Below are 15,973 nucleotides of genomic sequence, written 5' to 3' on the forward strand. Positions count from 1 at the left end.
CTATATAACTCAGACTTGCCTATATAACTCAGACTTGCCTATATAACTCAGACTTGCCTATATAACTCAGACTTGCCTATATAACTCAGACTTGCCTATATAACTCAGAGTTGCCTATGTAAATCAGAGTTGCCTATGTAACTCAGACTTGCCTATGTAACTCAGAGTTGCCTGTGTAACTCAGAGTTGCCTGTGTAACTCAGAGTTGCCTATGTAACTCAGAGTTGCCTATGTAACTCAGAGTTGCCTATATAACTCAGAGTTGCCTATGTAACTCAGAGTTGCCTATGTAACTCAGAGTTGCCTATGTAACTCAGAGTTGCCTATGTAACTCAGAGTTGCCTATGTAACTCAGAGTTGCCTATATAACTCAGAGTTGCCTGTATAACTCAGAGTTGCCTGTATAACTCAGAGTTGCCTGTATAACTCAGAGTTGCCTGTATAACTCAGACTTGCCTGTATAACTCAGAGTTGCCTATATAACTCAGAGTTGCCTGTATAACTCAGACTTGCCTGTATAACTCAGACTTGCCTGTATAACTCAGACTTGCCTGTATAACTCAGACTTGCCTGTATAACTCAGAGTTGCCTGTATAACTCAGACTTGCCTGTATAACTCAGACTTGCCTGTATAACTCTGAGTTGCCTGTATAACTCTGAGTTGCCTATATAACTCAGACTTGCCTATATAACTCAGAGTTGCCTATATCTCAGACTTGCCTATATAACTCAGAGTTGCCTATATAACTCAGACTTGCCTATATAACTCAGAGTTGCCTATATAACTCAGAGTTGCCTATATAACTCAGAGTTGCCTATATAACTCAGACTTGCCTATATAACTCAGAGTTGCCTATATAACTCAGAGTTGCCTATATAACTCAGAGTTGCCTATATAACTCAGAGTTGCCTATATAACTCAGAGTTGCCTATATAACTCAGAGCTGCCTATATAACTCAGAGTTGCCTATATAACTCAGAGCTGCCTATATAACTCAGACTTGCCTATATAACTCAGACTTGCCTATATAACTCAGACTTGCCTATATAACTCAGACTTGCCTATATAACTCAGACTTGCCTATATAACTCAGACTTGCCTATATAACTCAGACTTGCCTATATAACTCAGAGTTGCCTATATAACTCAGAGTTGCCTATATAACTCAGAGTTGCCTATATAACTCAGAGTTGCCTGTATAACTCAGAGTTGCCTGTATAACTCAGAGTTGCCTGTATAACTCAGAGTTGCCTGTATAACTCAGAGTTGCCTATAGAACTCAGAGTTGCCTATAGAACTCAGAGTTGCCTATATAACTCAGAGTTGCCTATAGAACTCAGAGTTGCCTATATAACTCAGACTTGCCTATATAACTCAGAGTTGCCTATATAACTCAGAGTTGCCTATATAACTCAGACTTGCCTATATAACTCAGACTTGCCTATATAACTCAGAGTTACCTATATAACTCAGACTTGCCTATATAACTCAGAGTTGCCTATATAACTCAGAGTTGCCTATATAACTCAGAGTTGCCTATATAACTCAGAGTTGCCTATATAACTCAGAGTTGCCTATATAACTCAGAGTTGCCTGTATAACTCAGAGTTGCCTGTATAACTCAGACTTGGCTGTATAACTCAGAGTTGCCTGTATAACTCAGACTTGCCTATATAACTCAGACTTGCCTATATAACTCAGACTTGCCTATATAACTCAGAGTTGCCTATATAACTCAGACTTGCCTATATAACTCAGACTTGCCTATATAACTCAGACTTGCCTGTATAACTCAGAGTTGCCTGTATAACTCAGAGTTGCCTATATAACTCAGAGTTGCCTATATAACTCAGAGTTGCCTATATAACTCAGACTTGCCTATATAACTCAGACTTGCCTGTATAACTCAGAGTTGCCTATATAACTCAGAGTTGCCTATATAACTCAGAGTTGCCTATATAACTCAGAGTTGCCTATATTACACAGAGTTGCCTATATAACTCAGAGTTGCCTATATTACTCAGAGTTGCCTATAACGTTGCACTGAGTCCTCAGACTCAACAGGCAGCATGAAGACTGACCACCGGTGATACAAGTAATATTGGAACTCAAAATTGAGCTTAGATTTAAAGAAGTATATATAACAAAAGGACTGATCCATCACTGCTCAATAACCAAGGGCTGACTGGAGTTCTTAGTAGACATTGCCCATAAATTGTCCATGACATTGCTCTTTGAGATCCTGTTAATGTTGTCTAGTCTGGTGAGCCTTTTCACCAGTTCTAACTGTAATGAGCCATTTCTATTGTAAGTCCAGTTATCAAACACACTCAACCTATTTATTTTAATGTAGTGTCTTCCTGCACTCAAACTCTCTGATCTGATCGAGCATGTGGACTTTCTCATCTACTATACTTGTGAATGTCTTCAGGGAGATAAAGAGCACTGCCCAGGCTTCTGCTGACTGCTGGTGCTTGTCAGTGCATGTATCTCACTAGGTGTGCTTACTGGAGACAGATGCTAGGAAGCTGGAACACTCGCACAGGGATTGCTGAACCCTTAATGGAGTATTCCTTAAGCTCTATGGCTACAGAGGCTGATGAGTTACCTCTACACTTTGGGTTATGATTCTACTGAAAGCTGCACAAAGAAATAAATCTGGTGCCCATTGGTATGGCGAGGTTAAAGCACATTTTTGTAGGTAAAATGTGTATCTTCCTTTTTTAATTGACAAATTTGTCACTGGGAGGTGGATTGTATAACGGGGATAACTGTCCTGGGGAAAAACCTATGTAGTCACTGCCTGGTGCATAGAACCCACCCCCTCCCAAACTAAAGGCATTCCAGTTGAAAGCAGTTACTGTAGACACAGGGCCATGACTGGGTACTTCAGGTATCCCCCTTTTAACTCCCAATTTTCATCCCAATAGAAATCTTATATCACTGTAGTGTACCAGACAAAAGACAGCTAGAATTTCTACAATTCTTATCTAAAATGTGTCCTGAGAAAGAAATTCCATAATACATACATTTACATCCTTTGGGTTCCACCTGTAATTAAAAGGAAAGAAAACACTTTGAGGCTCATGAGAAAACATGCTGAGCTTTGTCTGCATAGTTCTTTGGTTTATACTTGTGACCCAGCACAGTGTAAAGTACAATAGGAAAAAGACATAAAAAGGGCTTGTATAATACTTTATGTGATGATGTCACAGAAAACCCAGGCTATGCACTTTGTGGCAAAAACTAATATGTTGCAGGCTTATGTTGACTCAACGTAAGATCAGAGCACCTTTGGTTGGCAGACCACCTTAATAATCTGTTTTGTGAGATTAATTCCTCTATGGGGGCTCCAATTATTTGCCTGAATGCTCATGTTTGAAATGTATTACACCCTCAGCATTCAAATATCCATTGCAGGAAGCTTCCCACTACATAGTTTTGGGGAATGACTCAAACTCATTCTGGATGACAGACTCAAGAAACAAGTAGGAGCGGACCCCTAAGGAAAAGCACACATTCTTATAGATGGTATGCCTGATAACTTTTAAATAACTATTATACACCATTTGTCTAATGAGGAACTTTTTATTCAGATAAAAAGGTTTCTGTGCACAAACTATGTTGCCCGACACTGAAAGTTTTATGCTCTAATCAGACAGGAACAAGCTCATAAAACTCTATTTCTTCTTCTTCCCTAAGCTAAAGATCAGCAAAGTAACTTTTCTATCTTATAGAAAGAATGGCCTTCTTACCATTGTCACAGACTGTGATGTATGGTCTTTGCTCAGTGGTGAAGCTGCAGTGGCATTCTCTGCTAAGACGAGGGGGACAGACATTGACAGTCAGCTCATGGTACTGCTTACTACTTAGGCAGCATCTTTGCTTGGTGAGGATAAAAGTACAAGGACTTAGCACATGTGACTAGACCTAATGAACAGGATGGCTGGGCTGCTGCTGAACTGCTTTCCCTTGAACGTAAATTAAAGTGAAGAAAGACATGGAGAGGTATGAGTAACAGAATTGTCCCATTTCCAGATAGGAGGAACCCAAATCAGCATAAAATAACTGGTCTTTGACATGTAAGATGAAACACAAGTCTTCACATGTATTCCATTTGGAGGGACCACTGTGCCTCAGTTTGCCTGTGGAGGTCAGAGGACAAACTGTGGGTTCCTAAATCTGTACATGGAAAAGATAACCTCTACATGTCAAAATGCTCAGGGAACATTTTGGAAGATGAGTGGAAAGATTCTAAGAGATGGCAGGACAGGATAGATGCTGCTAGATAGTGTCTTCTAGACATGAAAGGGATGATAAACACATGAAATATTAATACAGTTGCTCAAACAGGGCCTGCATCATGCCAGCATCTATTGACTGACCACCTTGGATCAAGAGCTATGCCTAATCAGTGATGAGAGAGAGAGAGAGAGAGAGAGAGAGAGAGAGAGAGAGAGAGAGAGAGAGAGAGAGAGAGAGAGAATGGAATATGAATCAGTTTTCTCTAGGGATGAACCTCCCTCATAGCTTGGTTTCAAATAGCAGCACTAAACATGTATACGTAAGAGCAACATTAAATAAACACAAGTGTTTATGTAGCAATGATATTTATCATTGAAGAGGTCATATATTTGAAGGGAGAACATGGGATATGTTGGACTGGGGAGAAGGGGGGTAGAATTATATAAATAAAGTAGTCACATTAAATTCTCTAAGTGTAAATTGAAACAATCTTGCTTTTCCATGTCTCCCCACTTCCTTCCTTCAATCAAGGTGTAGATGCTGGACCTAGACTAGAAGTCTGCAAAACCCAGAATTTTCCATTTTTTGGCCCTGACTCTGCTGGGGTTACAGGTGTGTACAGAAATGCCCCACTCTTGGGGTGTGTGTGTGTGTGTGTGTGTGTGTGTGTGCTGGGCATTCAAACTAGTAGTTCACAGCTAGTGTTCACAGCAAGTGTTCTTACCCATGGCGCCATCTGCACAGTCTGTTGTTTTCTGTACACAACTATTTTAAAGTGGAGACTTGTATTATATGAAATTATCCCTCAAAGGTAAAGAATGATACGGTCTTGGAAAGTGTGACTAAAAAGAGGTAAATTGTAATAATTTGTCATATATGGTGCACATTTTATAGAAGTACATAGCAAAATTGATAATCTATGTCTTTTATGTGTTTATAAACATACAGTTTTCTGGCCTTTATAACATTTCTTCGTTGTGATGTTTATATCTGCACCCACCCCACCCCCTTTTTGGACAAGTTGTAATGTGACTCTGCCACAAACTTCCATTTACATAACTTCCCTGTGTAAATGATCTGTAAGCTTATATTACACTGAAAAATAAAATATTACTTCTTTTTTTTTTTTAATTAGGTATTTAGCTCATTTACATTTCCAATGCTATACCAAAAGTCCCCCTTACCCACCCACCCCCACTCCCCTACCCACCCACTCCCCCCCTTTGGCCCTGGCGTTCCCCTGTACCGGGGCACACAAAGTCTGCGTGTCCAATGGGCCTCTCTTTCCAGTGATGGCCGACTAGGCCATCTTTTGATACATATGCAGCTAGAGTCAAGAGCTCAGGGGTACTGGTTAGTTCATAATGTTGTTCCACCTATAGGGTTGAAGATCCCTTTAGCTCCTTGGCTACTTTCTCTAGCTCCTCCATTGGGAGCCCTGTGATCCATCCATTAGCTGACTGTGAGCATCCACTTCTGTGTTTGCTAGGCCCCGGCATAGTCTCACAAGAGACAGCTACATCTGGGTCCTTTCAGTAAAATCTTGCTAGTGTATGCAATGGTGTCAGCATTTGGAAGCTGATTATGGGGTGGATCCCTGGATATGGCAGTCTCTACATGGTCCATCCTTTCATCTCAGCTCCATACTTTGTTTCTGTAACTCCTTCCATGGGTGTTTTGTTCCCACTTCTAAGGAGGGGCATAGTGTCCACACTTCAGTCTTCATTTTTCTTGAGTTTCATGTGTTTAGGAAATTGTATCTTATATCGTGGGTATCCTAGGTTTTGGGCTAGTATCCACTTATCAGTGAGTACATATTGTGTGAGTTCCTTTGTGATTGTGTTACCTCACTCAGGATGATGCTCTCCAGGTCCATCCATTTAGCTAGGAATTTCATAAATTCATTCTTTTTAATAGCTGAGTAGTACTCCATTGTGTAGATGTACCACATTTTCTGTATCCATTCCTCTGTTGAGGGGCATCTGGGTTCTTTCCAGTTTCTGGCTATTATAAATAAGGCTGCTATGAACATAGTGGAGCATGTGTCCTTCTTACCAGTTGGGGCTTCTTCTGGATATATGCCCAGGAGAGGTATTGCTGGATCCTCCGGTAGTACTAGGTCCAATTTTCTGAGGAACCGCCAGACTGATTTCCAGAGTGGTTGTACAAGCCTGCAATCCCACCAACAATGGAGGAGTGTTCCTCTTTCTCCACATCCTCGCCAGCATCTGCTGTCACCTGAATTTTTGATCTTAGCCATTCTGACTGGTGTGAGGTGGAATCTCAGGGTTGTTTTGATTTGCATTTCCCTGATGATTAAGGATGTTGAACATTTTTTCAGGTGCTTCTCTGCCATTCGGTATTCCTCAGGTGAGAATTCTTTGTTCAGTTCTGAGCCCCATTTTTTAAGGGGGTTATTTGATTTTCTGAGGTCCACCTTCTTGAGTTCTTTATATATGTTGGATATTAGTCCCCTATCTGATTTAGGATAGGTAAAGATCCTTTCCCAGTCTGTTGGTGGTCTTTTTGTCTTATAGACAGTGTCTTTTGCCTTGCAGAAACTTTGGAGTTTCATTAGGTCCCATTTGTCAATTCTCGATCTTACAGCACAAGCCATTGCTGTTCTGTTCAGGAATTTTTCCCCTGTGCCCATATCTTCAAGGCTTTTCCCCACTTTCTCCTCTATAAGTTTCAGTGTCTCTGGTTTTATGTGAAGTTCCTTGATCCACTTAGATTTGACCTTAGTACAAGGAGATAAGTATGGATCGATTCGCATTCTTCTACATGATAACAACCAGTTGTGCCAGCACCAATTGTTGAAAATGCTGTCTTTTTTCCACTGGATGGTTTTGGCTCCCTTGTCGAAGATCAAGTGACCATAGGTGTGTGGGTTCATTTCTGGGTCTTCAATTCTATTCCATTGGTCCACTTGTCTGTCTCTATACCAGTACCATGCAGTTTTTATCACAATTGCTCTGTAGTAAAGCTTTAGGTCAGGCATGGTGATTCCACCAGAGGTTCTTTTATCCTTGAGAAGAGTTTTTGCTATCCTCGGTTTTTTGTTATTCCAGATGAATTTGCAAATTGCTCCTTCTAATTCGTTGAAGAATTGAGTTGGAATTTTAATGGGGATTGCATTGAATCTGTAGATTGCTTTTGGCAAGATAGCCATTTTTACAATGTTGGTCCTGCCAATCCATGAGCATGGGAGATCTTTCCATCTTCTGAGATCTTCTTTAATTTCTTTCTTCAGGGACTTGAAGTTTTTATCATACAGATCTTTCACTTCCTTCGTTAGAGTCACGCCAAGATATTTTATATTATTTGTGGCTATTGAGAAGGGTGTTGTTTCCCTAATTTCTTTCTCAGCCTGTTTATTCTTTGTGTAGAGAAAGGCCATTGACTTGTTTGAGTTAATTTTATATCCAGCTACTTCACCGAAGCTGTTTATCAGGTTTAGGAGTTCTCTGTTGGAATTTTTAGGGTCACTTATATATACTATCATATCATCTGCAAAAAGTGATATTTTGACTTCCTCTTTTCCAATTTGTATCCCCTTGATCTCCTTTTGTTGTCGAATTGCTCTGGCTAATACTTCAAGTACTATGTTGAAAAGGTAGGGAGAAAGTGGGCAGCCTTGTCTAGTCCCTGATTTTAGTGGGATTGCTTCCAGCTTCTCTCCATTTACTTTGATGTTGGCTACTGGTTTGCTGTAGATTGCTTTTATCATGTTTAGGTATTGGCCTTGAATTCCTGATCTTTCCAGTACTTTTATCATGAATGGGTGTTGGATCTTGTCAAATGCTTTTTCTGCATCTAACGAGATGATCATGTGGTTTTTGTCTTTGAGTTTGTTTATATAATGGATTACATTGATGGATTTTCGTATATTAAACCATCCCTGCATCCCTGGAATAAAACCTACTTGGTCAGGATGGATGATTGCTTTAATGTGTTCTTGGATTCGGTTAGCGAGAATTTTATTAAGAATTTTTGCATCGATGTTCATAAGAGAAATTGGTCTGAAGTTCTCTATCTTTGTTGGATCTTTCTGTGGTTTAGGTATCAGAGTAATAGTGGCTTCATAAAATGAGTTGGGTAGAATACCTTCTACTTCTATCTTGTGAAAAAGTTTGTGCAGAACTGGAGTTAGATCTTCTTTGAAGGTCTGATAGAACTCTGCACTAAACCCGTCTGGTCCTGGGCTTTTTTTGGCTGGGAGACTATTAATAACTGCTTCTATTTCTTTAGGGCACCCACCCCACCCCCTTTTTGGACAAGTTGTAATGTGACTCTGCCACAAACTTCCATTTACATAACTTCCCTGTGTAAATGATCTGTAAGCTTATATTACACTGAAAAATAAAATATTACTTCTTTACGTTGTTTCCTCCATGGTATTTTATAACAACTGCAAAAATTATTTAGATAGGGCACAACACAATTGAAATGTACTGCTAGTCACTGAACTTGAAATCCTGGGTGTTTGGTAGTATCACGGTAGTCTGGGGAAAACTGTGTACAAGCAACACGATGGCAAGTAAAGCAGAGCACCCCAGGCACCATGAGCAGTGTGCACCGGTAAGTAGAAAAGTACACAAATCTCTCCTTTCCCCATCCTTACAGATATTGTCCCCACACTCTCATCTCTAAACACAGGTGTAACCTGACCATTTCTGGGATCTTTGCCACTTGATTAAGATAAGGCATTCTGGTACCTGGTTTGACTTCAACCCTCAATCATGGGTCACTGGACATATACCAGGTCACTCTTTAGAAAGATCTGCTCACACCAGTCAGAATGGCTAAGATCAAAAATTCGGGTGACAGCAGATGCTGGCGTGGATGTGGAGAAAGAGGAACACTCCTCCATTGTTGGTGGGAGTGCAGGCTTGTACAACCACTCTGGAAATCAGTCTGGCGGTTCCTCAGAAAACTGGACATAGTACTACCGGAGGATCCAGCAATACCTCTCCTGGGCATATATCCAGAAGATGCCCCAACTGGTAAGAAGGACACATGCTCCACTATGTTCATAGCAGCCTTATTTATAATAGCCAGAAGCTGGAAAGAACCCAGATGCCCCTCAACAGAGGAATGGATACAGAAAATGTGGTACATCTACACAATGGAGTACTACTCAGCTATTAAAAAGAATGAATTTATGAAATTCCTAGCCAAATGGATGGACCTGGAGGGCATCATCCTGAGTGAGGTAACACATTCACAAAGAAACTCACACAATATGTATTCACTGATAAGTGGATATTAGCCCCAAACCTAGGATAACCAAGATATAAGATATAATTTGCTAAACACATGAAACTCAAGAAGAATGAAGACTGAAGTGTGGACACTATGCCCCTCCTTAGATTTGGGAACAAAACACCCATGGAAGGAGTTACAGAGACAAAGTTTGGAGCTGAGATAAAAGGATGGACCATGTAGAGACTGCCATATCCAGGGATCCACCCCATAATCAGCATCCAAACGCTGACACCATTGCATACACTAGAAAGATTTTATTGAAAGGACCCAGATGTAGCTGTCTCTTGTGAGACTATGCCGGGGCCTAGCAAACACAGAAGTGGATGCTCACAGTCAGCTAATGGATGGATCATAGGGCTCCCAATGGAGGAGCTAGAGAAAGTAGCCAAGGAGCTAAAGGGATCTGCAACCCTATAGGTGGAACAACATTATGAACTAACCAGTACCCCGGAGCTCTTGACTCTAGCTGCATATGTATCAAAAGATGGCCTAGTCGGACATCACTGGAAAGAGAGGCTCATTGGACTTGCAAACTTTATATGCCCCAGTACAGGGGAATACCAGGGCCAAAAAGGGGGAGTGGGTGGGCAGGGGAGTGGGGGTGGGTGGATATGGGGGACTTTTGGTATAGCATTGGAAATGTAAATGAGTTAAATACCTAATAAAAAATGGAAAAAAAAAAAAGAAAGATCTGCTACAATCAATTTACATCACTCTCATAGGAGAGAAAGCACTAGAGGGCAAGTCACCAAATCCTGTCTCTACAGGGGAAAACCTCCTGACTCGGGCAAGATGTGCTTCAGCTTTGAACTGGTTCATGCTATTGAATGAGAGACCAAAAACTGAATGCATTTTTAAACTCTGTGGTTGTATTTCAATTAAAGACATAGATATATCAGCATTGTTTCCATAGGAAAAAAAGCCTTAAACTTTTCTATACATTGACATATGAGACAAAAAAATTATCACCCAGTATAGATAATTAGAATTCACACAGTACCTTTATCATGCCTGACATTTGTTTTAGGCGAAGGAATGTTACAGACTTGTGGTCCACAAACCTCTGGAGGGGCCATAGCTTGCTTCTCTTCAACTCTTTTTAATAGTGCAGTAACTAGGAATACATTAAAAAGATGAAGTTTTGTCACCTTTTGGTAGAAAACTCAAGCAAACTAACAACTACTGAGTATTTGTGCCTTTGATCTGACTGCTTGTTCCAGGTACAGTCATCAGAGTGAGACTGGTGCTTCAGGAGGATCCTTGTACATGCATGTCATGTACAAGGAGTTAGGCATTGAATGGACATCACAGGAATCCTAGATAAAGCCTAAATATACATGGATATGGAAACACAGAAGGAAGAGCCACACGATTGAGCATGCTGTGTGAGTGTGCTGCCCAATGGGCATCACTCTAACCCTTCTTAGAGCCACAAGCACACAGCCACACCCATGCAATGCCTTCAGCCACCAACTGTTCACTACAACACAAAGACTTCCTTCTTAGTTGGTTGAGAAGGACTTCCCATGAGACTCACTAGGCTAGAACAGATCAATCTCTTTAGTGTACACTGTAGGAGAAACCACAGGCATTGCTGGAGTGCCCTGTGATGTCTGTGACAGGCCAGAAGACCTCAGCTGCATAGGAGTAACTGCGCCTGGACTCAGGAATGCATTCATTCCAGAACATTGTACAACACTTGTTTACTCTTCATTCTTATCAACTATATCTCACAGGCAATGTATGGCATTGCCTTAGTGTGATGTAGGGGAGGTAAGAAGCTGTGAGGCCCTCTGACTTTTCACCCAAGGTTACAATGATAGCTGCATTCATGCATCAGTGGCCATCTTCCCTGACAGATACAACTGAAGGTATAATCTACCTTTCAACCCAAAAGAAGTTGTGGGATTCCTTGATCAGTGAACAGGGTCTTCCTCTACCATCCTCACACTGTGACCTGCCTCTCAGTGACTGAGTCTGGTCACTGAGGAACAGAATCGGGAGGGCACCAAAGCCTGCAGAGCCCCACTGATGACTCAGACTCCAAGTCAGTGCAACCCCGTTCTCACATGAAGGTGTGCAAATGGGAGCTTCTTTATCTGGTCACACCTAGATAAACCCTCAACTGGAGGAGACTGGAAAGGCAGCTTGGTGTCATTGTAGGTGACAAATGTCCCTTCATACAGTGTGGGGCTCCCATTGTCAGAATCTGTGGTCTGCCTAGAAGTGTATGGGATTTCTACCTCTCATGCTTGTGGATGCATGTGTACAGGCAGATGGAGAGCAATGTCCCGGCTCTGCCCACTGAGGTAGTCAAGGCAGAGTCTGGGATCTCTGTGATTTTGACCTACTGAAGGAAGATGCTTGGAATATAGGCATCACTAAGTCCTTGCTCCACAAAGTGTCTGTTGATTGCATGGAGAGCCTCATCATTCACCTCATAGAGAACACCATAAAGAAATGAATGCACCACATTTCATGAACTTTCAACTCATATTTTGTAGGTAAAATGTGTATCTTATTATGGTAATTCAATAGCTTCTCACTAGAGATTGGAGTGGGTAATCTGGATGACTATCTTGGACAAAAACAGATTTAGATGCAACCTGGTATACACCATTCCAAACTAACTACAGGGATCATAGATGGATCCAGTGAGTCTACACAAATGACTTTAGCCTTTTTTTTTTAACTTAGGAAACTACCATTTTTAAAACCAAAGTCAAAGTTCTTCTCAAGAGGTAACTTATAGTGTTACATTCACGTATCAGTTTACCCAAAATTGACACATTTGTTTCTAAAATGTGTCTTAAGAGACTTGGCAATACATACTGCGTCTCTGTTTTCTTTCTTCCACCTGAAATTTAAAGGAGAGAAAAAGAGTATGCAGTGCAGGTCATGCCAGTTTCTGTTTGCATGGGTCTTTGAAAAGCATATCAACATGTTCTTAATGCCAATCAGCATAGGTAAGTATCTTTAAGTGACAGATTATGTATTAGTATATTCTGTGATGGTATCACAGAAGACTGGAATTTTCTAGTTGTGCCACTTCCCACTTTTCCTATTTCAAAGGCCACATTATCTACCACTAACTGTTTGTCCTCTGCCCAGTGTTCTGTAAGTCAAACTGCAACATGCTTGAGCAGCTTTAGAAGTCAGCTGTGGAATTAATCCCTTCTGCAATATGGTCTCTATTATTTATGGTAATGCTTATGTGTTAAGTCTTACCATTTAGCATTCCCACCTGGACATATGAAGCTTCCTCCACACTGACTTTTGTGGGACATACTGCATGCAAAAAAGGGAACCTGACATGCTTGTCAACTTCTAAATGAAATTTATACATTTCCCAAAAGAGGAACATTTTTCTCCAAAGTGAAAGGTCCCATCACACAGCATGTGACACTTGACACTGGGTGCTTTGGTGCTCTGCTCAGTCAGGACCAGGCTACTACAATCCCACTTTTCCCTTGCTTAAGCTAAGTCTCTCAAGACCCAAGATAACCCTGCTCAATGTTGTTGTTAAAATGGGATTTTGACTGAAGAATAAGATCACTAAAGTAGCATTTCTCTCTTAAAGAAAAGCCTTCTTACCGACTCCATAGTCTCAGTATTCTCCGGTATGTCTAAGAGAACAGAAAGTGACAGTCAGCTCATGGAACTGCTTAAAACTTATGCAGCATCCTTGCTTGTTATGGGTAAAACTGTGAGAAAATTAAGGTAACTAGACCTAATGAGCAAGTTGCTTGGGTTTCTGCTAGCTTGTCTTCCCTTGAAGGCACATTAAAGAAAGACCTAGAGAGATATGAGTAACAGAAATGCTACATTTCAAGACAGGGGGAACCCAAAGTAACATAATAATCCATCTTTGATTGTGTATTATTAAATTAAGTTTTCACACATATTTTGTTTGGTGGGACACTTTTGCATTTCAGAGAACAACTTGTAGATCCCTTTCTCCTCATTTGTCATATATGTTCCGGAGATTTCAATTTCAGGTCATTGGGCATGGGAGAGGCATCCATTTTCTTGGAAAGGATGACTCTTCTTCCTAAGTGTAACCTAGGATACTCACATTACCCTGGGCATCTCTGACCATCCATTCAGACCAGGTAGATTCAGAGACAGACGGAGTCTACAGACTTGGGCTGTCTTTTTAGCTCTCATCTAGAACCCTTACCCCATCTCACTTCTCAGTTTCAGATCCAGGTAGTAGCCTGATCCATTTGCTTTTTGGACTTGTCTGAGACAAAATTGTTACCACATGTCTCTGTATCCACAAATTCCTCAAGAGCCAGGTAGAAGTTGGATCTGCTATTTCTCTTGGTAAATCTGACTCTATTCCCACTGTCCCTGCTGCCTTCCCCCAGACCCAGGCCAGGGATAGCAGTGATATATGCATTCTGACTTACTGAAGCTAACCCACAGCCTTCAACCAAGTGTATAAAATAGAAAAAGTAAAAGTATCCCTATTGTAAGGTGATGTTTTATGTAAGTATAGATTTCCAAAACCCCAACAAAAATAAGCAACATTATCAATAAAGTGCTAGAATACAAATTCAACTTTAAAAATCAGAAAACTTTCTATATACCAATACAAAGCAAGCTGAAAAAGAGATCAAGGAAACATTCATATTCATAGTAGCCTCCAAAATTAAATATTTAGAAGTAAATTTAAAAAGGGAAGTGAAAGATCTCTACAGCGAAAACATTATATCCCTGAAGGAGACACTAGAAAGTGGAATCCCCATTATGCTCTTGGATTGGTAGAATTAACAATGATCATCTTAACAAAGAAATTCCAATAGTCAATGCAATGAAATTCAAAATCCATGTGACCTTCTTCACAAAATTACAAAAGTCCTAAAATCTCATGTGGAAGCACAAACGGATCCAGAGTAGCCAAAGCAATCCTGTGCAAGTGACCATGTTGGAGCGATTAACATCCCAGATATGATGCTCTATTGCAGTTTTAGTAACAAAGATAGCATAGTCATGGCACAACATAGATATGTATATCAACAACACAGAAGACTCATGCACACAATTAAAACTTTTTATTCTCGGTCATTATTCTAAATAAGCATATCCAGCATCTTCAACTAATGGTGAGGGGAAAGCAAAGAAAGTGGGGAAAACACATGTTTAGTCATGAAATTAGAGCTTTGTCTATTACTCTGCCGCAAATCAACTCTAAATGGATCAAAGGCCTAAAAGTGAAATCTTAAAAGCTGAAACAGTCGAATAAACACAGAGGCAGCAACCAAAGGTTTTCTGAATAGGTCTTCATTTACTCAGTAATTAACGCCGAAATGGACAAATATAACTCATAAAACAACAAAAAGGTCTGTATAACAACAACAAAAATCAGCCCTGAAGATGAAAATAGAAGAGAAAGAGTTTTTGCCAGCTGCATCTCTGATACAGCATTCATATCCAGAATATTAAAAAAAAAACTATAAAAAGAAAGTGCTTAGTATAAAAATGATCTAATCAACAGATATGACAAAGATGATAAGGCCATGAAATCTCAACCGTATAGTTGCTTAAACAGGACCAGCATCAAGACAACCTCTATTGATATGCCACTGTATAACAAGAGCTACAGGTAATCAATGTTTAGAGAGAATCAGTTTTCTCCAGGAGTGGACCCCTCACAGATGATCTAATTCCAAACTAACAGCACTAAACACACACATGCACATATATAAGAGTAACATTAAATGGATTTATCCTTATGTAATAACAGTTATAATAGAAGAGGTAATATATTTGAAGGGAGAATATGGGATGCATTGGACTGGAGAGAAGGAGGAATAGAATGATGTAAAGTGGACCCAGCATACTCAGCACCAGTATGTTCTACTTTGTCCCTTTTGTACTTTCTTCCCTGGATTATAGCTCTGACTGTATCCCTGGAGACCTGTAGGCACCTGGGGCAACCAGGTGAAATCCTCATGCCTGAATTCCCTGAAGCAAGCTCATCAGCCATAAGGTCTGCCCCATCCCCTCTGTGCTCCATATACCTATCCATATCCCTACCTGCAATCCCAGAGGCTTGTAGCCATCAGGAACCATAAGTTCTGACTGTATCCCTGTAGGCCTGCTGTCACTCAGACAATCAGAGGCTTGATGCCATCAGAGATGACCATCTCTGTCAGCGTCCTAGGAGGCCTAGTGCCATCTTGGCCAACCAACTCTATCTGCTACCCCAGAAGCCTACTGCCATCAGGGTCTATTAGGCCTAACAGAACAATGGATAACATAACTAAAGGTCAGCTTAAGAACAACAACAACAAAAACAAACAAACACAAACCAACAAAACAAAACAAAAAACAAAAAAAAACCAACAACAACAACAACAAAAAAAAAAAACCATGCTGGAGAGATGGCTCAGCAGTTAAGAGTACTGACTGCTCTTCTGAAGGTCCTGAGTTCAAATACCAGCAACCACATGG

At 40.6% G+C, this 15,973-nt stretch overlaps 1 protein-coding gene across 6 annotated transcripts in view; it reads right to left on the reverse strand.

The window, feature by feature from the left end:
* Window positions 1–15,973, reverse strand: part of 4921528I07Rik (RIKEN cDNA 4921528I07 gene) — a 79,370-nt gene that overhangs the window by 12,995 nt on the left and 50,402 nt on the right. For 4 of the 6 annotated variants that reach the window (XM_035096924.1, XM_035096926.1, NM_001384245.1 and 1 more), the window contains 5 exons: window positions 13,109–13,140; window positions 12,347–12,371; window positions 10,515–10,628; window positions 3,757–3,818; window positions 3,031–3,052 (listed from right to left, as the gene is read on the reverse strand). In XM_035096924.1, the coding sequence (XP_034952815.1) occupies window positions 3,031–3,052; window positions 3,757–3,818; window positions 10,515–10,628; window positions 12,347–12,371; window positions 13,109–13,117 (232 nt within the window). In that variant the 5' untranslated portion in view covers window positions 13,118–13,140. Of the gene's footprint in view, window positions 1–3,030; window positions 3,053–3,756; window positions 3,819–10,514; window positions 10,629–12,346; window positions 12,372–13,106; window positions 13,141–15,973 lie in introns of those variants that run through there. The other 2 variants (XM_035096927.1, XM_035096923.1) reach the window with 2 other exon arrangements.

This window comes from Mus musculus, chromosome 9, assembly GCF_000001635.26.
Source record: "Mus musculus strain C57BL/6J chromosome 9, GRCm38.p6 C57BL/6J".
In the NCBI taxonomy this organism is placed as follows: domain Eukaryota; kingdom Metazoa; phylum Chordata; class Mammalia; order Rodentia; family Muridae; genus Mus; species Mus musculus.